Source organism: Delphinapterus leucas, chromosome 2 (genome assembly GCF_059928025.1).
Source record: "Delphinapterus leucas isolate spDelLeu-1000000601 "Yukka" chromosome 2, BTC_Dleu_Yukka2, whole genome shotgun sequence".
Taxonomy (NCBI): domain Eukaryota; kingdom Metazoa; phylum Chordata; class Mammalia; order Artiodactyla; family Monodontidae; genus Delphinapterus; species Delphinapterus leucas.
In genome coordinates this window covers 152,301,990-152,325,215 of record NC_143130.1, presented here as the reverse complement: position 1 = coordinate 152,325,215, position 23,226 = coordinate 152,301,990, and the positions used below count along the sequence as shown (strand labels likewise).

At 48.0% G+C, this 23,226-nt stretch overlaps 2 protein-coding genes across 12 annotated transcripts in view; one reads left to right on the top strand and one right to left on the bottom strand.

The window, feature by feature from the left end:
• ZFYVE1 (zinc finger FYVE-type containing 1) overlaps positions 1-22,938 on the top strand; it is a 63,233-nt gene extending 40,295 nt beyond the window's left edge. For 4 of the 6 annotated variants that reach the window (XM_089907928.1, XM_089907930.1, XM_089907929.1 and 1 more), the window contains exons 7-12: positions 1,250-1,347; positions 1,432-1,549; positions 3,807-3,977; positions 4,717-4,897; positions 5,427-5,540; positions 7,043-22,938. In XM_089907928.1, the coding sequence (XP_089764054.1) occupies positions 1,250-1,347; positions 1,432-1,549; positions 3,807-3,977; positions 4,717-4,897; positions 5,427-5,540; positions 7,043-7,275 (915 nt within the window). In that variant the 3' untranslated portion in view covers positions 7,276-22,938. Of the gene's footprint in view, positions 1-1,249; positions 1,348-1,431; positions 1,550-3,806; positions 4,898-5,426; positions 5,541-7,042 lie in introns of those variants that run through there. The other 2 variants (XM_089907932.1, XM_089907933.1) reach the window with 2 other exon arrangements.
• Positions 311-23,226, bottom strand: part of DCAF4 (DDB1 and CUL4 associated factor 4) — a 41,927-nt gene continuing 19,011 nt past the window's right edge. For 2 of the 6 annotated variants that reach the window (XM_022566542.2, XM_022566544.2), the window contains exons 9-14: positions 18,735-18,814; positions 17,552-17,650; positions 17,332-17,429; positions 13,484-13,728; positions 11,317-11,443; positions 311-10,667 (exon numbers count right to left, since the gene is read on the bottom strand). In XM_022566542.2, the coding sequence (XP_022422250.1) occupies positions 10,488-10,667; positions 11,317-11,443; positions 13,484-13,728; positions 17,332-17,429; positions 17,552-17,650; positions 18,735-18,814 (829 nt within the window). In that variant the 3' untranslated portion in view covers positions 311-10,487. Of the gene's footprint in view, positions 10,668-11,316; positions 13,729-15,602; positions 15,718-16,069; positions 16,244-17,331; positions 17,430-17,551; positions 17,651-18,734; positions 18,815-23,226 lie in introns of those variants that run through there. The other 4 variants (XR_002643544.2, XM_022566545.2, XM_022566546.2 and 1 more) reach the window with 4 other exon arrangements.

Sequence of the window (23,226 nt, the reverse complement as noted above, 5' to 3'; positions counted from 1 at the left end):
CAAGGGCCATCTACATTGACTGTCATTCTTTTCTTTTTTTTTTTTGCCGCACCGCGCAGCTTGTGGGGTTTTAGTTCCCCGACCAGGGATGGAACCTGGGCCCTTGGCAGTGAGAGTGTGGAGTCCTAACCACTGGACCGCCAGGGAACTCCCATACATTGACTATTCATTCTTAGGAGCAGAAATGCTCTTCAGAAACCCAGTTTTGATGGATTTCTCCTGTCTGTGACAGGGATATAATTTATAGTTCAGTTTTGGGGCCCGGGATGGGTATACATTCAATTCATAATCATTTAGGGCACTGACTTCCTTTATTTATTTATTTATTTATTTTATTTAATTTTATTTTATTTTGCGGTACGCGGGCCTCTCACTGTCGTGGCCTCTCCCGTTGTGGAGCACAGGCTCCGGACGCGCAGCCCCAGCGGCCATGGCTCACGGGCCCAGCCGCGGGGCATGTGGGATCTTCCCAGACCGGGGCACGAACCCGTGTCCCCTGCATCGGCAGGCGGACTCTCAACCACTGCGCCACCAGGGAAGCCCGAGATTTTTTTTTAAACATCTTTATTGGAGTATAATTGCTTTACAATGGTGTGTTAGCTTCTGCTTTATAACAAAGTGAATCCGCTATACATATACATATGTCCCCACATCTCCTCCCTCTTGTGTCTCCCTCCCCCCCTCCCTATCCCACCCCTCTAGGTGGTCACAAAGCACCAAGCTGATCTCCCTGTGCTATGTGGCTGCTTCCCACTAGCTATCTATTTGACATTTGGTAGTGTATATATGTCCATGCCACTCTCTCACTTCGTCCCAGCTTACCCTTACCACTCCTCGTGTCCTCAAGTCCATTTTCTATGTCTGTGTCTTTATTCCTGTCCCGCCCCCAGGTTCTTCAGAACCATTTCTCTTTTTTTCTTTTTTTTTTTTTACATTCCATGTATATGTGTTAGCGTATGGTATTTGTTTTTCTCTTTCTGACTTACTTCACTCTGTATGATAGACTCTAGGTGCATCCACCTCACTACAGATAACTCAATTTTGTTTCTTTTTATGGCTGAGTAATATTCCATTGTATATATTAGGGCACTGACCTATTTAGAGAAAGACTTTCTTCTGCTGTGCTAAATTCAGGGTCTGTAAACCCTCCGCTGGTCTGGTTTGTGGGCAGTGGGGCTGGACAGGGATGTGGAGAGGCCAGGGGGTCTGGTGGACAGAGTAGAAGCTGGCAGAGTGCTCCATGTTTCAGGCCTGCTACGAGAGAGGCAACGAAGTCAGCGTGGTGCCCAAGACGGCTGCTTCCACCGACTCCCCCTGGATGGGTCTCGCAAAATATGCCTGGTCTGGGTGAGTTTCAGCTACCGGTTGTTTGGTGTGTTTGTCTCTCCAGGCACCTGGTGGGGTTACGGTATCTATTTGCCTTCCTTGTAGGTACGTAATTGAATGTCCCAACTGCGGCGTGGTCTATCGTAGCCGGCAGTACTGGTTTGGAAACCAAGATCCTGTGGATACAGTGGTGCGGACAGAGATTGTGCATGTGTGGCCTGGAGTAAGAGCTGTTTTATTTTCCTGTTTTCTCTTGTATTGTCCAGTCCTGTGTGTGGGAAAGCAGAACTTGTTTACACTTAAGGTTAACCATGAATTTCAATATACTGGTGGTTTAGGAAGGTGTGATCTGGAGAGCCTTTCTTGTTCTAGACCCTTAAATTTTTTCCATTTCTTCTTGCATAAATATTAGAAGCACAACTTTATTTATTTATTTATTTAAAAAAATTTATTTGGCTACACCAAGTCTTAGTTTCGTCATGTGGGCTCTTAGTTGCAGCATGTGGGATCTAGTTCTCCGACCAGGGATCGAACCCAGGCCCCCTGTGTTGGGAGCATGGAGTCCTAACCACTGGACAACCAGGGAAGTCCCTAGAAGCACAACTTTAAATAAACTAAAAATTGCTGTATAGTTACATTGCCTTAGCAAATAAAACTTTATTTTTTCATATTCTCCTCACTCATTTTCCATATGTGTATGTTTGTATAGATGCAGTTACAGTTTGTGTGCCACTTAACTACTTTTTTCTCATACACAATTTTGCTTTGTTTCTACATTGTTTTCACTTTTCACAGTTCTCATTTGTAATTACTGTGTAATATTCTGTCTAGTATTACAGTTCGATTTCATTCATGCTGTTTATGATTTTTTTTTTTATTATCGAAGAAAATGCTATAGTGACCATCTTCATGTAAGAGAGACTTTGTTTTGGAGTATATTCTTCTTGAAGTATATTCTGAGAAGCAGAATTACTATGGATGGAACCTTTACTGTTTTTAATTTGACTTTTGAATTCAAGATGTTGGAAAGACAAATCTGTTCATGAGGCAGTGATATGGTGCTTTCATTCTGCATTAAACCACCATTCACACTTGGAATTACCCATCAGTCACAACACATCCAAAACCTTTTTCCTTCATGGAAGAAAGATAAGCGATTTTCTCTAAGGGACTTATTTTACTTGGTGGTGTTCCCCTTGCTGGGTGATTCTGGTCAGCCTAATAGGCCTATCTGCAGATCCACCTCTGAGCTTTCCTGGATCCTGCAGATACCAGAGAACTGAAGATTTCCTTATTGTTTTGTCATCTTCTTTCCAGTTTCCAGCTGCACTGGAATTGGTTACTGCAGTGTGGTCTCATTTCTGCAGGCCGCCCCCTTGACATGATGGTCCAGGCCATTCTGTCCCAAGGATTTAACGTGGTCTTGAACTAGTATAACTTTCTCACTAGACTTCTTTGATCAATACCTTTTGTTTTTGATCTGTGTTCTTTCTTGTAAAAGCTATCATCCTTGTGGTAGTTTATATTCCAAGAAAACAGTAATACCAGTTTATTTTTAGGCTGTATTCCTCATAGTCCTTGGGATTAGGGAATATAGGCTCCTCCCCTTCTCTTTGTTCACTCATTCATCACCATACGTTGTTGAGTACTATGTGCCCAGAATTGAACTAGATACTTACAAAAAAGAAAAAGGATTATTGTTCTCAGTTCAGTCTAATAGGGAGTTGGATGTATAAAGAGACATTGCACTTACATGTGGAAATAGGATTTCTAGAGATGTGCAGATATTAGAGGAACTGAGATGAAGGGTTCCTAACGCAGTCTGGGGTGGGAGGCCTCCTGGAAGAGATGTCCTCTTTTTTTTTTAATAATTTATGTTAACCTTTTATTTATTCACTTATTTTGGCTGCGTTGGGTCTTCATTGCTGTGCTCGGGCTTTCTCTAGTTGCAGCGAGTGGGGGCTACTCTTCGTTGTGGTGCGTGGCTTCTCATTGTGGTGACTTCTCTTGTTGTGAAGCACGGGCTCGTGGTCTTCAGTAGTTGTAGCACGTGGGCTCAGTAGTTGTGGTGCACAGGCTTAGTTGCTCCGCGGCATGTGGTATCTTCCCAGACCAGGGCTCGAACCCGTGTCCCCTGCATTGGCAGGCGGATTCTTAACCACTGCGCCACCAGGGAAGCCCGAGGTGTCCTCTTTACATAAGTATTTCCTGGGTTGTGTGTCTCACTTACAGCAAAGTTCTGAACAGTTGTACACCAAGTGTTATGGTCACCTTGATGAGAATAATATCAGCAATGACTCATGGGTGTGATATTGTCTAGAAGCCAGAGGGATTCCTGGCCCATCCCCGTTCTTCTCTGCCAGGGAGTTTGTGGTTCTGAGTTGGCTGTGATGAGTGTATAACTTGTTTGAGACCCCTCTCTCTCCTTCTTTTTACTCCCTTTGCTCAATGCATGATGGGAACCTGCATTTTCATTTCAGACTGATGGATTTCTGAAGGACAACAACAATGCTGCCCAGCGCCTCTTGGATGGGATGAACTTCATGGCTCAGTCGGTGTCTGAGCTTAGCCTTGGGCCCACCAAGGCTGTGACGTCCTGGCTGACAGACCAGATCGCCCCTGCCTACTGGAGGCCCAACTCCCAGATCCTGGTATGGTGTGGCAGGATGCCCTGCATCCCTGGCACGGCCCATTCTGCTTGTGCCGCTTTGCCCTGTCCTAAGCTTGCTCTGTGAGGGAGGCTCTGAATTTCTCTCTCGGATTAGCTCTCAGAGTGTTGGAAAGGGTGGGGTATGTTGAGGCAGCCAGTGTCCTCTTTGCCCACTGATTTCCCTTTGTTATTTTGCAAGTATTTTCCTTGCGGTGGATTTTAGTTTCTTTCCCTGCAAGGGCCAGTTATTATTGGTCAGATGTCTGAGGTCATACATATAGAATCTGGAGGAAAAGGGGCCATTAGAGGTCATTTAGGGTCATCCTCAGCTTGAGACATAAGCCTCATGGCACCTACAGAAAGGGAGCACCCAGCTTTGGCCCAAGCACTTGCGACAGGAAACCCGTTCCTCATCAGCTTCCCAGAGGCTCTTTTGAGAAGCCGTGAAAGCAGTGAATCCTCATTGCTCTCTTAGCTGGAACTGGTGTAGTCCCTTCTGGAACCCTGTGACTCAGCCAGATGGATTTGGTACCTTTCCAGGCACTTCTTGGAAGAAAATGTTAATCACAGCTGTGCTTCAGTAGTGGGTATTTTCATGTGGCTGGAGATCTTAGGTCCCATCCTTTGGGATCATCGGGGTCCTGCCGTTCCCAGATGGTCCTGGGCATCTCCCCCGGGTTGACTTTCTCAGCTGAGCAGACATGAATGTTACCTGCCTCTCTGTTTTGGGCTTGGAACAGAGCTGCAACAAGTGCGCTACATCCTTTAAAGATAACGACACCAAGCATCACTGCCGGGCCTGTGGGGAGGGCTTCTGTGACAGCTGTTCATCCAAGACCCGGCCAGTGCCGGAGCGGGGCTGGGGCCCTGCGCCCGTGCGGGTGTGTGACAACTGCTATGAAGCCAGGAATTCCCAGTTAGGTAACGTGGGGCCCGGGAACTGCATGGGTGGAGGGGGAACCTCTCTCCTTGGCACTGGGCGTTGGGAACGGGACTCCCACCTGCCTGACCCTGTTCCTCACCACGTCACTCTTCTGAGAGTAGCTGCTCCCCGGTCTTGCCCAGTCATCCTCTGAGCTCTTTGTTAACAGGGTCCTGGGGCGCTATTCCTTGCGGGGCGGGGGGGAGGGGGCGTGTTAAACCTGTCCTGTGTTTACCACAGGCTTTAGACTGAGTCTTATCTCTGGAGGAGGTTCTAGGTCATGCTCCTTGAACCCTTCTGGCTCACTGTAAGGGAAGGTTATAAAATAGCCCCAGAGGATTGAGGTAAAGGACTAACAACTCTCACCGGCTGCAGTGTTGGTGCCCATAGCCCAGACCCTTGCCATCCTTGCAGGACAGCACAGTGGTACCCTGGGAGAAGCATCCAGAACGCTCTGCCGTTGCCCCTGAGTCTTGCATTTGGGAAATGACTGAGAGATCACAGCTTTTCCTTCATCATTGTCTGCAGATGTTACTGAGGCACAGGCGGACGATGAAGGCGGGACGCTGATTGCTCGGAAGGTGGGCGAGGCCGTGCAGAACACTTTGGGAGCTGTGGTGACAGCCATTGACATACCACTAGGTGGGCCTGGCAGTGCCTCTCTTGGGTGCAGTGTATGTGGGATGAAGGCTTTCATAGTGCCTTGGGCTGTTGTTTTGTCCAAGTCTTACTGACCTAGATTGAGTTGGGCAGCAAGGAAGTGACTGAAAATTTACATTTGCTTCTGCTGAATACCTTGGTGGTTTCATGTTTATTCCTGGAGGCCATCCTCTTATATCATTTATTGCTGCATAACAAACTACCTGAAAACGTAAAGGCTTAAAACAACCCGCATTTTATCATGTCTCACAGGAAGGGCAATTATTTTGCTCCAAGTGGCATTGACTGGAATTACTGCTGGATTTTCCAGTCTGGTAGCTGGACTGGTCTCGAGGGGCCAAGCCAACCTCACTTACATGCTGGGTAGCCTGGCAGGGATGCCTCGAAGGCTGGGCTCAGGAGAACTCCCCCCGCCATTCCCCATATTCTCCAGGCCTCTCCACGTGGTTTCTCCAGTGGTAGTGGGCTTCTTACATGGTGGCTCAGGACTCTGAGACAGGCCTGGGCCTAGAAACTGGCTCTTCTGCTACAGTCCGCTGTAGTCACAGAGCCTGCCTAGATTCGAGGGAGGGGTCAGGTTATCAAAGAATTTGTGGCTGTCTTTAATCCGCCACACCAGCCAAACTGTTATTCCTTTAAGATTTAAGACAGCCACTCACCTCTGAATGTGAGGGGTGCTTATAACCAGGATGGGAAGAGGGAGAGGAAGGGAAGCCCCGCCAGCGTGTGGAGGGCTTAGGCAGGACTGGCCGGGCCTAGGGTATTTAAGCCCACTGTAGGGGAGAGACCAAGGGTTCCTGGGTGGGTGTGATGGAGATGCTTGGATCAGATTTAATCACTGCGGCTCTCTCACAATGAGCTGATCATGAGTTTTTGACTTAAGGGTGTGGGATAGATGGGTTTGTCGAGGCTTGATGCTGAGGTTGCATCTGCTCTCAGGGGTAACCGGGAGAGGCAGGGGCTGCCCTTGGCACAAAGTCTGCCAACTGTGCTCACAGGTGCTCACCTGCTGAGCACTCACTGGCCATTGGGTCCCAGTGCATCAGACACATTATTTCTTGTAATCCTGTAACCACTTTTGAAGGTGTGTTGTTAAAGATGAGTAAACTAAGGCCCTGAGAATTTAAGGAACTTCTTAATCCCGCAGCTACCAACTGACTTAGGCTCAGTGGAACTGGGGTGAAGGTATGTCCTGACTCCAAAGCCCAAACTTCTTTATTGTTACTCCACTGGTTCTTAATTCAGCCCCACTTTAGGCTCACTTGGAGAGCTTAGTAGATACACAAATGTTAGTGCCTAGGTCCCAGCCCCAGAGATCCTGACCTGGGTGGTAGGCGGTGAAGGAGACCTGGGTGGAAGGGGGGTGATCTGTGTGCAGTCAGACTGAGAGCCAGTGAAGTGTCTGCGGATGGCTTCTTGCCTCGTGGAACTCGGGGTGATGGGTCCCACGTGTGCCGCCTGCCATGGTTCCTTCCGTGCTGCAGGTCTGGTGAAGGATGCGGCCAGGCCGGCGTACTGGGTACCAGACCATGAGATCCTGCACTGCCATAACTGCCGGAAGGAGTTCAGCGTCAAGCTTTCCAAGCACCACTGCCGGGCCTGCGGACAGGGCTTCTGTGACGAGTGTTCCCATGACCGACGGGCTGTCCCCTCTCGAGGCTGGGACCATCCTGTCCGAGTCTGCTTTAACTGCAATAAAAAGCCTGGTGACCTTTAACCCCAGCGCCCTCTCCGAGTCCTTCACAATTCCTTAGGTTCTCAGGGTTAGAAATGAAATCTCGCTGAGGTAGGCCCTCCTCCTGGTCACCTGTTGGGGTGTGTGTCCTCTCTGCTCATCCTGAGGCCACTTTCCCACGGTGGGGGGTAGGACAGATGGCGAGCCAGGGTGAGCCTGGTGGTGGGCCTGAAGGCACGAACCCCTCAGGGCAGGGGACCGAGCAGCTTATAGCGAAGGGGAACGAACCTGAATCCATCGCATTTTATTTCAGTTAAAAATTATACATATCACACACACACACACACACACACACACCCTGTATATACATATGAAAGGAACATGGAGTGTATTCAGGCTGCTGCTGGCTGTGAAGACCTGCACAGTCTGTCCCCAGCACAGAATCAGGTGGCAGTGGTAGCAGGTCTTCCCCACAAAACCGAGCCATGTCCAAGGCCACTGCGTTGCTAGTCACCTTTTGCTGCTTCTTTCCGAGCCTTCGAAGCCTTCATGCCCCTCAGCTGCTGGGGCAAGTGAGCTTCCCAGGTACTTCTCTCTTGGGATAGCCTGTGGAGGATCTCCCTGGGCCCTCCAGAGTCAGATCCCAATTCCTTGCCTAGGCATGTTGTGGTCAGAGACCACCCAGCTTAGCATGCAGGTCATGGATGGGTGGCAGGTGGGGGGTACGGTCCTCAGACCTCGGAAGTCCAAGTGCAGGTGACGCGATGGCCCTCATACAGGGGGAACACGGAAGGAGATGGGCCTTCCCCAGCAGTGTTTCCTGCTTGTTGATGCTTCCGTCTATGCGAGCACTTGGCTTTCCCTGCCCAGAAATAGAAGCACCTGCTTCCCTCCCCTACCAACCCCCTTGAGCCCACCATCTACTGAGTGTTGCACTAGGGTTTCTGCTTGTTTTGAAGCATCTTAATTCTTTATTCCCAGACACACGACCCCTCTAGCTATTGGCGGGGTGATCATGAGAAATCTTCCAGGGAAACAGAGCACAGAATGGACTGTTAGTGGGGTTTTTTTTTAAGTATATATAAATATTTCAACAGACCACTAAGAAAAAATTCTCTCTCCGGTCCTGGCAAGAGAAATCAGATGAACTTTGTTTCTCAAGAGCTGGGACATCCATTTCTATCATGACTGGAAAGAGACTGTTGTGCTGAAATGCTGTCATCATGGTGGATTTTATCGTCAGTGGCCAAAAATGAAGAATTAAAAGTGACACAGTTCTTGACTGAACTGGTGGGTGGGCCGAGCTTCAGGGAGGTGCGTGGCGGTCATTCTCGGCGTGAGTGTTACTGTAACGTGAGCCCTGGAATGTGTCGGTCCCTCTCAGACCTGCTTCCTTACTGCCTCCTATGGCCTATGACCGAGGCCCTGCTCTAGTACTGTGTATTATTAAATTCGCCGTTATAAAGGAATCTTCCTGCGGAATATGGACTGTGCTGCTTTCCTTTAACTTCATCAGTGTATCTTGCTACCTCTTTCTAGTTAAGAAAGTAGCTGGTGGCTTTTAGAGCAGAAGCCAAGTGAGAGGTATATTTTACCTGTAAATACCTCAGTTTATTCCCGGCGAATCCTCTATCATCACAGAAGAGAGTAGGTGTTACTAGTGACCTATGGAAACCCTGGGAAAAGACTGTTTTCTCCCTTTGTACCTGTTGCTCTTTGTTCCTCTGCCCTGCCTTGCTTTGTCTGTTCAGCTCCTGTTGAACAACCGCTATCCACTGTCTCCTGTTCTGTCATTTAGGGGCACCCCTGAGCGTGGGAGGATGCTGGACCACATAGGGAGGATGCATAAGTCTTCCGAACGCTCTTCCTTACGCTAGTCAGACCAATAGAGGAAAAGAAGGTAACCCGGTGTCAAAATAACCAAAGGTTCTCTTTTCTTGCCCTACATGCCCAGGGTTCATCTTTTTCTTTTTTTAAAATATTAATTTTTTTTTGCGGTACGCGGGCTTCTCACTGTTGTGGCCTCTCCCGTTGCAGAGCACAGGCTCCGGACGTGCAGGCTCAGCGGCCATGGCTCACGGGCCCAGCCGCTCCGCAGCATGTGGGATCTTCCCGGACCAGGGCACGAACCCGTGTCTCCTGCACCGGCAGGCGGACACAACCACTGCGCCACCAGGGAAGCCCCAAAATTAATTTATTTATTTTTGGCTGCATTGGGTCTTTGTTGCTGCGCCCGGGCTTTCTCTACTTGCGGCGAGCGGGGGCTACTCTTTGTTGCGGTGCACTGGCTCTAGGCACGTGGGCTTCAGTAGTTGTGGCACACGGGCTCAGTGGCTGTGGCTCATGGGCTCTAGAGTACAGGCTCAGTAGTTGTGTCACATGGGTTTAGTTGCTCTGCAGCATGTGGGATCTTCCCAGGCCAAGGCTTGAACCCGTGTCCCCTGCACTGGCAAGTGGATTCTTAACCACTGCGCCACCAGGGAAGTCCCAGAAAATTATCTTAAGGAGATCTTAAACTTCCAGAGGAAAAGTAAAAATTCCATTCCCTCCAACACATGGGGCCTAATAGATTTCTTGAGCAGGAGACCCCGTTGGCTCTGCTACTTATTAGCAGGAGACCTTGGACAAATTGCTTTATTCTCAGCTTTTTCTTTGGTATATAGGAGTGACCTTCACGTGCTTCGTAGGGTTCTAAGAATTAAAAGGGAATAATGCTGGCAAAAATTGTTCATTCAACATACTAAGTGTCTAGATGTGGTAAGTGCTGGGGAAACTAAGCTTCCTCGAGGTTTCTGTGAAGCTGAGACTCAACAGATGAAAGGAGTGGAGGACAGCTTGAGCAGAGGCCCAGATGACGGAGGGACTTGTAACATGTGTCCTGAGAGCGCCAGGTGGGAAGTGGAGAAGGGGCAACAGGGTGAGGCACATGTGATCAAATCTCAAGATGCCGCACATTTTATTCTGAGGTACAAGAAGGCGTTGAGTGCAGGGATCTTTGGGAAGGTCATTCCCGTGGCAGTGGCCATGTGGTGGGTGGCCTGGAGAGGCAGACTTAAAGGAGTGGGCCCAGGGAATTCCCTGGAGGTCCAGTGGTTAGGACTCTGTGCTTTCACTGCCAACGGCCCAGGTTCAATCCCTGGTCGGGGAACTAAGATCCCACAAGCAGCGTGGCGTGGCCAAAGAAAATAAATAAAAATGAAAGGAAAGGCTTTTACTAACATACATGAATGGAGAAATGGAAGAAGAAACTGAGTTTAGCCTGCAGTTGTTTTCAGAGGTGGTAACATGGAAGATTTAGACCAGGGCAGATCGAGGGCTGACAGGTAAGTGGGGCTTACTTGGTCTCTGGGTGCCCTTGTTGGGGGACACCAAGTGTTGATCTGTGGACGTTTCTGGTAACCAGTTTGTGCCACCGTTCTCATCTGTTTAGAAGGCTACAGCAAGCAAACAGCAAAGGGTTTACTGGAGCTCAGTGCTGCTGCCACCACCCCCTGCTCATTCGCTACCTTTCACTGTCACCTGGGGAATGGGGCAAAATGCCCTAACAGACCTGCAAGTGAAGAATGCTTCCAGACTGTGCAGCATACTAATCTTTGGGCCACTAAGAAGCAAACATACCAAAATGCTTAATCAGCTTCTCTGCTGAGTTTAACCACTTCTCATATACTCTAGACCAGGGGTCCCCAACCCCTGGGCCGCAGACCCGTATTGGTTGGTGGCCTGTTAGGAACTGGGCCGCACAGCGGGAGGTGAGCTGCGGGCAAGCGAAGCTTCATCTGCCGTTGTTCCCCCGCCCCGCCCCCCACCCTGGTCCGTGGAAAAACTGTCTTCTGCAAAACCGGTCCCTGGTGCCAAAAAGGTTGGGGACCGTTGCTCTAGACCAAATGTTAGGTGCAGTGACTGCTCACTGAAGATAAAGAACAGATTTTGAAGATGTCCCCCACCTCCTTTTCTTAAAAGCCTAAGGGAAACATAAAACTAATTCTTTGACAACTGTATTTGCCTAGCAAGAAATCTGGGCTATGGCACAGCTGATGAGTTAGGGAGGTATACAGGGATAGAGCCCCACATGTCAGAACTCACCAGGTATTCTGAGTAGTCAGTCGTCTCCACTGTCTGTGAGATCAAAGTTGGACTGAATAGCCACAGCTCCATTGAAATAGTACAGAATAGTGGCAAAGGCTCTTCACCAGAGGTGCAATACCAGTGACTGTAAAGAGCAGATCATGTAATGAACAAAGTAGTATGTTGTGAGAACTTTTAACTTTGGGGGCAAAAGTATGAGTGATATTAGGGTCATGGCTCAGCACTTATGCTTTTTTGTGCTCTTGGGGAGGGGCATGTCACCAAAATTAATCCAAAAGACCCTGCTGTGGCTGCGGTCACCAGAACCCTTCAATCATACAGCTATTTCCTGGGACCTATGTTCAGGTCGGTATGCCAAGGCTGTAAAGATACAGGGGTGATGTTTCAAAAATTAAACACCTAAGAAATTTGGTAACTGGCAAGCTTCTTAGTCTTTGGTGAGTGCCAGAAAAGTTCATTTACTTAGCAATTAAATATGAAATGTTAGCACTGCATGTTTACACTCGCACCAAGCCACTTTGTGATTTCTCCTCAGCACTAGCTGTGTGTGATACACAAGTACTGTCAGCAAATAGAGGAGTGTGGAAAGTAGAGAACGTGATCTCTTCTGGTTCCAAGTCCCAGCTCTCCACTTAACAGGTCTGCGTGGAGGCAAGTCATTCAATTTCTCTGTGCCCAGAAAATGATGCTAATAATTTTTATGTTATTACTGCTGTCCTGCCTCCTTCATACGTTGTTTTAAGGATCAAGTCAGCTAAGGTGGAGGAAAGTTATTTATAAAACCTAAGGCACTAAAAGTATTTGTTTTAGTCATCTACCAGATGACCAATCTGATACTCTCATGTTTTTTGGATTGCTCTCTCTGTACCTAGTAGGGTTCTGGCAGGACACAGATGCATAACACTCAAGGGGGTAACTGAAGAGAGTTCAACTGGTGAAGCACCCTGGGCTAGCAACAGTGAGATGCAATTATCAGCTGTAGGTCTGAAGGGACAAATGGAGAGAAGTTACTGGAATCCAGAGAGCTGTGTTCCAGCAGAAGCTGTAGACTTGGGTAGAGGAACACAACCACAGCCCATCACACCCCAGCAGAAGGGGAGTCAGGGAACTAACAATCCCTCAGTCTTCTGCCTTCTGCCATCCTGCTGCTACATCCCATAGGCTGAACCCACCCTGGGCCAGGGAGCCTGCTGAGGTAGTCCATAGCTTCTTGGGGCACAGGAGCAAGTGGAAACTTTCCAGCAGAGCCATTAAAACTGGTCTCAGTTTCTTCCTCACACTGGGTTTGAGCAGATGTTGGTTTGATGCTACAGCAGCCAAGCATCACGATCTTCTAAACCATTAACAGAAGCAACATGCCATGTCTGGTTCTTTCTACGTTCTAGTTTATTGTTTGGTAGAAAGGCTCTTTGTATTAACGCATTGTATAAACATCTCACAAACTGCTTTTCCTAAATTACAAAAGTCAAAGCCAATTTTCTCTGAGATGGGGCCCTTGAATCTGACATTCAGGTCACCATGATAGAAACAGGAGCTGCTGTACCTAACATTCTGGAAGGTACTTCAACATATGCATTCTAAGGCCTGTCTAGCATCTAAAAGGATCCATCTTTCCTTACAATGCCTATACATGGTAATGAATGAGAATCCCAGAGATCTGACACTGGTTATCGAGTGCGTTTGAGAAGGCTAGTTTAATGATTCCCAACTCAGCCGTAAAATCTCTAGAGACTCAGATAAATGACTCCCCCTTCTCTCCAGCTGGCTTTCTCAAGTATAGATGCATGTCTTTCTGGGACCCAGGCACTGACTGTCAGCAGTCTCACCCAGTTTCATCATTAGGCTTCTTGAAAGGGCTTTTGGTGAAAGCAGCAGCTTTAGTTATTGTCAATCTTCAGCCCTTAGAAAAGTATTTTTTGTTAAAAAAAAAAAAAAGGTGGAGGAACTATTCTAAGGAATTCAACAAGGAAATAGGTACCTTTTATGAAAAGGACTTTTAAGCTTCTTGAACCCACAACTTAACTGAAATAACTTAACTGAAGTGTCTCCACATAAAATATAGCACCTTTTCCCCAGCAGCTGGATGGATGGGATATGCATACACAAGAGCATCCATCTGAAATGCCCTCACTGAAAATGGCAATTGTGGCAAAAATATGGCTACCTATGCTCCCCTGAGTCACATCCACGGCTCTCCAGGCTGCAACCTGCAGAATTAGCTGTAGGAGAAGCAGTAAAGGTCCTGTTGGATGGCCATGAGCAGCCCTGGCGCTCCCCGGAAGCCCCCAAGCCGAGAAGAGAAGGCCACACTGGGAATGTCGGCCTTGGAAGTGGGGTGTGGGGAGGGTATGGTTCTGAGCAGCTGGGCATCATGGAGGCTCCAGATTCTCGTGTAGCAGTCCTGGCCCACTAAGAAAGAGAGAAGACACGTGGCAAGTTAGAGAATGCAGAGAGCCTGTGTACTTGTGGCCCTGGCTTCTATGATTCCTAAGGGCTAAAGGTAATTTCACATGAGCCAAACAAACTCACAAATGGAAATTATTTCTACTGATAAGATGTCCCTTTTGAAAATTAAAGTTACAGGACTTCCCTGGTGGTGCAATGGTTAAGAATCCACCTGCCAATGCAGGGGACACGGGTTCAAGCCCTGGTCCGGGAAGATCCCACATGCCGTGGAGCAGCTAAGCCCATGCGCCACAACTACTGAGCCTGCTACAATTACTGAAGCCTGTGTGCCTAGAGCCCGTGCTCCACAACAAGAGAAGCCACTGCAATGATAAGCCCACGCACCGCAATGAAGAGTAGCCCCCACTCGCCGCAACTAGAGAAAGCCTGTGCACAGCAACGAAGACCCAACGCAGCCATAAATGAATGAATGAATGAATAAGAAAAAGAAAATTAAAGTTACAGGTTGCCCTGGTGCTTTAGAACCACTGATTGCAGGTGTTCAAAGTGACAAGATGCACTGGCTGGCTGGGACACCCTGGGGTGTTCACGGGGCATCTTGGCTATCAGGTGACCCATTCTGCTTTTCTTGGTGACAAGGGCTATTCAAGAGGGAGCCCAGGCCACCTGTTCTAGATGACATGCAGCTGATTTCCTTTTTATGAGAGAGTAACCAGGAAGATCTCATAACTTCATTACATCCTGGGGACAAATCAGGTGACAACTCTCCCCAGAGCATTTTCTGGTTTAATGATTCAGTTCATAAGACTTCATAGTCTTTCAGGGTTCATAGTTGAGAGGAATCTGATACCTGACACCACTGGTTACAGCAACTCAGATAGGAAATAAGTGCTACTGGAGATCTTCAGGGGGAGAAGGGCAGACCTTAGGCATCACGGATTTTAGTGTGCTTTTGACCATCTGAGTTGACTCTATGACCTTAGCTGTGGTTCATTCAGGTTGTACAATTCAAGGATTACTGCAGCCAGCCCACTCCCCACATCTGCCTCTCAACAAGGCTCATATCTTTTCTACTGTCCAGAACACAGAAACTCTCTGGAGATGAAAATTTGTGGAAAACAGACTTAAGGAAGCTAATTACTGGTGGTGGTGACAGTAGTAAATAAGTCTAAGGAAGTTGTAGCCAAGTGATGCTTCTTAGCCACAGAAAGTTTCATAGCAAATAAATACTTTCTGTAGGAATATTAGAAAATTTGACATCTGTGAAGACTGGAAACATATTCCTTAATGCCAAGGGCCTACTATTTCGTTTGTCAAACTGCCAAATAATCATATAATCTGTGATCAACTTGTTAACTCCTTTCAAGGGGGTTTGCTGCTAGAAAGCTCTGCTTCTATTCTACAAATCATGGGTTCACAGCAGTGGTGTTAAAGGAACCAGGTTCCTTTACAATGACCTCCATCTCTTTTCTTAGCATCCTCTGGTGGAAACGGGAGCACAAAGAACAGGGAGCCCAAGCTTTTCGACAGGACAGCTGCACGATGGGATTGAGGGTCACACTGAATGCTGACCTGGTGAATAGGCTTAAACTCCACACCCAGGTCTCCTAAACCACTGTTTTATTGCTCCTCACTCATCTGTAACTGAAGTGACATTTGCCCAGTCACGTGGGGACACAGGGCTATCCACCTGGTGAGTGTTAGAACTGTTGCTTACTAATGTCCAACTCTACATCCCATCTTAACTCCCTGACCCCAACTGTCCAAAATCCCCTTTATTCAGTTTCGTTTTAGAGTAACTTCTCCCTTATCTGCTTAAGTTGCTGGCGCTCCTAAGGGACAGTGTTTGATGGGATGATCTCCTCCTCCCCAGGTACCTGCCACCACGATTCCTTCTTCCTCATGCACGTGCAGGGGCAGGTGGGCATACTCGTTCACGTGCCCTTCATACTGCCTAATACACTTAGTGGTCCTCAGGTCCCACAGCTTGATCTGTGGGAAGAAGCACAAGGGGTGGTTAGGGAGGGTCCAACAGGTACACTGGTGAAGCCCAGGCACGAAGCCAGAGAGGGCAAGGTGGTCTCCAAAGACCTCTTCAAGTTAGAAAATATGTCTCAAACCCCCGAGCCACAGAGTCCATCAAAAGCACCATGACCAGTTTCACGTCTGTTTAGACCAGATTGGGCTCCCAGTGGGCAGCAAAGCAGCTGCCCCGCACAACTCCCAACTCACCTGGTCTCCAGATGCCTTTCCCCTGCCGCCATCTGACGTCAGGGTCTCTCCTGCAGAGCCCCTCCCCCCACCCAGAGCCAGCTCCAGCGGCTGGAGAAAGTGGTATCCGTACCGTTCCAGCCATGTCGGATGCCATCAGGCATTGCTCCTCTTGCAGGATTTGCACAGAGGTAACTGCTGAGTCATGTAACAGGCGGGTGGCTTTCCAGCCCTTGCCCTGATTTCGACAACGGAGATCAATGGCAAAGATTTCGCCGGAACGACAGCCATTAAACAGCAAAGGAGCCTGCGGAAAGGGGGCCTGCTCAGTACCTCCCTCCCAAGGCTGGGAGGGGTGTGCCCTCCAGAATACACCCCTGCCTCCGCTCCCCTATCCCAGCCCCTAGGTCAGAGGTATGCGTGGAGCAGGTTGGTTAGGGTTTGAGCCTCAGTGAAGATGGAAGGGTTCCTTATCAAAGGGTCAAGAACTGGACACCATGTGTCCCTCCAGTGTCCTCCCCACTGGCTGCCAACTGGCCCCTAAGGCCTCACCCTGAACCCCTCCCTGTGAAGTGAGGGTGTGCCCTCACTCCTCCCAGGTCGTTAGTGAGAAGCTGGGTGATGAGAGTGGAGTAAGAGAGATCAGAAATCCAGGTAAGACATGGGGTCCCAGACTGAGTGGGAAGATGGCTGAAGAAACCTGAATAATGAATTCTGCGCTTATTGCCCAAAGCAGGTTGGCACATCTTCCACCCTTTTAAAGAAAGGTGGCATTTTTTTTTTTTTTGCGGTACGCGGGCCTCTCACTGCTGTGGCCTCTCCCGCTGCGGAGCACAGGCTCCGGACGCGCAGGCCCAGCGGCCATGGCTCACGGGCCCAGCCGCTCCGCGGCATGTGGGATCCTCCCAGACCGGGACACGAACCCGCGTCCCCCAAATCAGCAGGCAGACTCTCAACCACTGCGCCACCAGGGAAGCCCGAAAGGTGGCATTTTCTACAGGTCAAGTCTTTGAAACGTAGTAATGACTAGAATTTTGATTTTTAAATTTATAAAATGTGTAACTTGACAGCTGCAGATAAAAGTGTTATGAATTGGGACATATTTAATTTATACATTAAAAAGTTTTACTGTCCTGCTGGCTAATCCAAGTACTCAAGAATTGCTAACAATTCATAAGTGGTTTAAAGGCAGCTGAGCCACGCCCTTCCGGATCAGCCAAATTTCATTCAGCGCTGACTTATTCACCAAGTAACCTGTTAATCACTTCTGGTGCCCTCCTTCTCCCTGTAAAAGAGGGAGGAGGACTAGACTCCACACAGGGGAATCCCATTCCAATCCAGCAAAATGTCCACTCTTGGGAAACTTTCTGTCAGGCCCTTCCCAATCCAACCAACCATAACAGCAAACTGCTGGGCCAAGACGTCACTGCTGGTCCCAAATGACTGCCGGTGTCCCGTCACCACGCTGGTCACCAGGACTCGCCGAGACAAGCCTGACAGAGACGGAGATGGGCGGACAGTGTCACTCGAGGTGTGGGGAGAGGGACTGTGGACAGGGGCTTAGGGTCTGTGAAATCCTTTACCCTGGGCACCTGGGGAGGCAGCCGTAGCTCACCTGTACTAAAGCAGTTATTTGCCTGGATGTTCAGGGACCACGCACAGGACCAGGCCCCGGGGATCCGGAAACTGCAGAGCATGCCAGGCCGGTCTCCTGCTGAGGGGACAGTGGTAGTGTTAGAAAGACTAACAGCTATCAGGGAGGCAGTATGGTGTCAGATAGGAGGGTTTCAATTCCAGCTATGTGGTCTCAAACTTTTTTCAAAAATAATTTCTTTAAATTGATAAAACATACATTAAGGGTACAAATCATAGTATACACTCTAACGTATACTATGTGAAGTATAGCTATGTAACCACTACCCAGGTTAAGAAATAGAACATTCTAGTACCCTGGTACCCTTCCTGTCCCCTCCCAATTACTACCCTCCTCACGCCTCCCTAAAGCGAACCACTATCCTGACTTCTCACACCATCTTTTGGTTTTGTAAGGGAAATTCCGAACTTCTTTTTGCCTCAGTCTCCTCATCTGTAAAACGGTGATAATATATACTCCCACCTCATAAGCTTGCTGTATGATGAAATGCCAGGCACCAGGGTAAGTGCGCGTGAAATCATTTAATCTTCCATGTAACCTGAGGGGGCAGGTATTTACTTTAGAGAGCTTAAGTGATCTGTTCAAACTGGTAAGGGGCACAGCTGGGATTCATGTCAGGTCTGCCTGAAGCCTGCACTCTTAGAGGCCTGATCCTTGTCTAATTGATCCTAATTCTCTGAAAGACTGAAAACTTAATATCCAGAACGCTGCCAGGCAGTTGGACTGCGTTCAGCCAGGCAGAATGTAAGTATCCCTGACAGAACCTGCCATACAGTAGGAGCTTAACAGATGCTCTCTGGGCGATCTATATAGGCAGCCCCAATAAATATTTTCATCTCTTGTACTGGTTACACACACTTTTAACTGTTCCGGCTGCTGAAATGACCCAAAAGGAGGGGATAAGTGAAGATGCACATGCTTCTAGTACAAATCCTGGGTCAGGTTTAAGAAATCCTCCCAGGTGCTCTGCAGACTGTCCCCACCCTGCGAGCTCCGACTTGGGCTCACCAGCCCATGGTTCCCACCCCTCCTGTCCAAGCCATCACCACGGAGCTTATGCTGCTGTTGGCTGCAGCTCCTGGGAGGCAAAGGACAAAGATGCCCCTTAGCACCTCCTTATCCAAAGGAAAAGGACCCCTTGTACCTGGATGACTACTGACAAACAATGACGCTGGGAGCAGGGTGGCACAGCCTGGAGTCTCTGCAATTCCCATGAGGCACAGCCTGGAAAAGCCGTTAAGGACAGCCAAGTACAAGTCTCCTCTGGGAGGAGAAGGGGCATCAGTACCCTTCGAAAAAGGTATAATAATACCCATCATCCACATTTAACATGTTTACATTTTCCATATTTAGTTTCAGATTTTTTAAAAGGAAGAAAATGTCACAGATACAGTTAAAGGCCCCCTTTTAACTTTCCTCCACCCAGAGAGCATCGCTATTCTAAAACTGGTCTGAGTTCTAGGCCTTAATATTTCCACTACACATTTGTCCATCAACAATATAAAGAACACATTTATGTGTTTGATTTTAAAACGCATGTAAATGGCATCACACAGAATCTCCTACAACAGCTCAATCTGCATTGTCTCCTAGATGCAACTGTATTCATATTTGTAACTCCAGTTCATCTGTTTTCACCGCAGAGCATTCCTTTGTATGAACAGACCACAACTTATTTATCCGGTCTCCTGCTGATGAGCACTGAGATGGTTTTCGCTTTTTTTCCCCCTCTGCTGCTGAAATAAGCCTCTCTTCCTATCCTCCTGTCTCCCACTCCCATGTATGGGAGGCTTCTCTAAGACAGTTTCTTACATCTGTGGTTAAGAATTTCATTTTTCACCACAGTGTGCTATATACACACAAACATTTGAAACAAAAGTTTCATAAAATATTTACACTTACTAAATATGAAACTGATATTTTCTAACCTATTTCATTAAAAAAAAAAAGCTGCTCAATAAGCTGATTTCCTGGGCCACAGTTTATAGGACAGGTCGTGACTCACAGTTTGAAAACACTGGTATACCTAGAGTGGAACTGGGGGGTTGTAAAGTACACGCATCTCCAACTTGAAGTGGCTGTATCGTTTACTTATACCAGCATTTCCCCCCATTCTCCACCTAGGCCAAAACTTGGCACTATCAGACCTTAAAAATCGTGTTTATCTGAATGGGCATAAAATATCTTTTAACTTGCATTTCTCTGAACTACATCTGATTATAGTTATTTGCGTTTCCCTTACTGTGAACTGCCTCTTTATATCCTTTGTCTGCTTTTCTATCGGACTGTCTTCTGACTGATCTGTTTCCTTTCCCTTTCCCTTCAGAGCTTCAAGAGGAGCCTGTGTTTATCCCCACTTCCTCGCCTTTCTTTTACTCTTCAAGCCACTAAAATCCAGGTCAGACCCTCACCTTTCCAGTGAAATGTTCTCCCCAAGATCTCCAGTAAGCTCCTAATACTAAATGTGATGAAGGATTTCCAGTCCTACCCCGGGCCATGCAGCACAATTTCTACCTATACACTCCTTCTTGGCCTCCACAACCACTCTCCTGGCGTTCCATCCTTGGACCTTCTATCACCAAGATTCCCTGGTCTAGGTCCTAAGCCTCTTAAACTCGTGTCTCTCCTCCATTCCTGCTCATCAGTTCACACCCTCCCCACCACCGTCCTTAGTCTTGCAACAGCCTTCCATCCGAGGTCTCACCCTCACCAGCCTACCACCTTCACTGCTATACGAGAAATGAATCCATGACTACAGTCCTCCAGGGGCATCCCATAGCCCCAAGGATTTGGTTTTGCAAGGCACTACCTAGCCAGAGACGTCACTGATACCAAACCACTTACTGCTGCCAAATGTGCCAAGCTTTCTTCTCACTCTTCTAATGGGAGCTCCATGCCCTCCGGGAACCACCACCAGGAAGGCCACCCCAATCCCTGCACCCTACAATTCCCCATTGACATCACTGCAAAGACTGATCACCTGCTGAGGTGCCCAGCTCCAGCACCTTGCACAGGGATTCTAGATGCCCAATAGATGCTGGTGGGATCAACACACACACCTCACTGAAAATGTACATCTTTGCCAAGCAACACCTCACTGAAAAAGGTACATCTTTGCCAAGCAATCAGGCAACGATCTTGACCATCTGAATGTGTGACGTGTGGGTATCATGTTGCCTTGGGTGGTAAGCCCCATGTTAAATATCTCTAGTATAGAGGCTGCTGAAACTATAAATGAGAACACTGTATCTGGGCAGCTCAATTCCTTCTGAGATAAATCTCTTTTCCTCCTACGTTTGTAGGGCAAGGATGTGGGAGAAAGTCCTTACCCATGTGCACTTACCCATGTTACTATGGCTGAAACCCAGGTTACACTCAATCTTTGTATCACACTTACAAGGCCATATCATAGAGCTAATCCTTTAAAAGGCCACAGGTCAATGAAGAACCTGCTAAGTGTAGAAAAAGTTCAGTCTAACCTCCCACCACTCTTTGGGGAAAAGCGCAGAGTGCAGGTCTGAACCATGTGTCATTTTTGTAAAGGAAGAAAGTTTAAGACCTTCAGCAGAAGCATCAGGTGCACAAAAGCCTGAAGATTACCTGAAGTGACCACCAGAGGGCAAGCCGCTGATCAAACCACAGTAGACCACACTCCTTTCTTTTACTGTGCTTTCCTTTGCTGCCCCTCACAGATAGTGTTGTTTTTTTTTCTTCAAATTGAAGATTTGTGGCAACCTGGTGTTGAACAAGTCCACTGGTGCTATTTTCCCAGTGGCATTTGCTCATTTTGTGTCACATTTTGGTAATTCTCACAATATTTCAAACTTTTTCATTACTATTTTGTTAATGGTGATCTGTGATCAGTGATCTTTGATGTTACTATTGCAAAAAGATTATGACCTGTTGAAGGCTCAGATTAGTACTTTTTAGCAACAAAATATTTTTAAGTTAAGGTATGTACATTGTTTTTCAAACATGATGCTACTGCACAGTTAACAGACTATAGTATAGTGTAAACGTAACTCTTATATCTATATCTGTCTATCTCTGAGGTATGCCTATACATGGATTTTTTTTTTTTTTTGCGGTACGCGGGCCTCTCACTGTTGTGGCCTCTCCCGTTGCGGAGCACGGCTCCGGATGCGCAGGCTCAGCGGCCATGGCTCACGGGCGCAGCCGCTCCGCGGCATGTGGGATCTTCCCGGACTGGGACACGAACCTGTGTCCCCTGCATCGGCAGGCGGACTCTCAACCACTGCGCCACCAGGGAAGCCCCTATATATGGATTTTTATCCTCACAAAGAGAAGCATGGATAAATGCCATATTGTCTGAAGATCAGAAATGAGAGCGAGGTTCTTGTTTTCTCTTTTAAGGCTTGATCTCTTCTGCCCTCTGGTAAGATCAAGACAGTAACAGGTGGTCCCGTCACCCCACAAACCCCACCAAATGAAAGCCACAGAAAACTTTCAATTTACAGAACACACAGTTTTGTGTTTGTCTTACATAAAAGTTATAATCAGATCTCTAATGTGCTTTAGGCTTTAAAACCCTTTGAGGGACTTCCCTGGGGGTCCAGTGGTTAAGACTCCGTGCTCTCAGTGCAGGGGACCTGGGTTCGATCCCTGGTCAGGGAACTAGATCCCGCATGCGGCAACTAAGAGCCCACATGCCACAACTTAAAAAAAGAAAGAAAGAAAGAAAAAAAGGATCCCACGTGCCGCAACTAAGACCCAGGGCAGCCAAATAAATAAAATAACAAACAAACAACCCTCCCCCAAAACAAAAAAAAAAACCCCAAACCAACAGATTCCAATTCAGGCATCATTTGTTGGGGGCCCATGACACGGCCAAGCACTGTGCTAAGTGTATTCACAGATGTTAACTAGTTAACCTTATGACAACTCTGAAGCTGGCGTTAGGTATGACAAGTGGTCACATAGTTTCATTTATGTGAGCGAACTCAGTTATTATGGAAATGAACCACAACAAGACTCATTAACATGTGCCTTTGGCTTTGGGTCAAACAGTATCACTCCATGAAGGACACGACGGACAGCTGTCCTCTGCATCATCAAGAGACCCCAGGGGGCTTCCCTGGTGGCGCAGTGGTTGAGTGTCCGCCTGCCGATGCAGGGGACACGGGTTCATGCCCCAGTCCGGGAAGATCCCACATGCCGCGAAGCAGCTGGGCCCGTGAGCCATGGCCGCTGAGCTTGCGCATCCGGAGCCTGTGCTCCACAATGGGAGAGCCACAACAGTGAGCGGCCCGTGTACTGCAATAAATAAATAAATAAAAGGATGCCGCCAGATCATATCCCAATAAAAATAAAGTTAAAAAAAAAAAAAAGAGACCCCAGGGATCCCAGCTACCCTGACACTGTACTGTGTGCTCCTACAAAGCCCAGATGGCTCTTTGGGTAGGGAAGGAAGAGACTAGAATGAAGAGTGCTCTAAAGAAGGCCATCTCTGGGCAGGGAACCTAGGCCCAGAGCCCACAGCCCCAGTCCGATGTCAAAGGAACACCCTTCTCTGGTGTGTGCCCTCCGCCTCCCTGCCTTGGGAGGCCCCTCCTCCTCTGCCTCAGGAGGATCTGGGGTTCCTTTTCAAGGCTTTACTGTTCCTTTCTGCTTTGTTC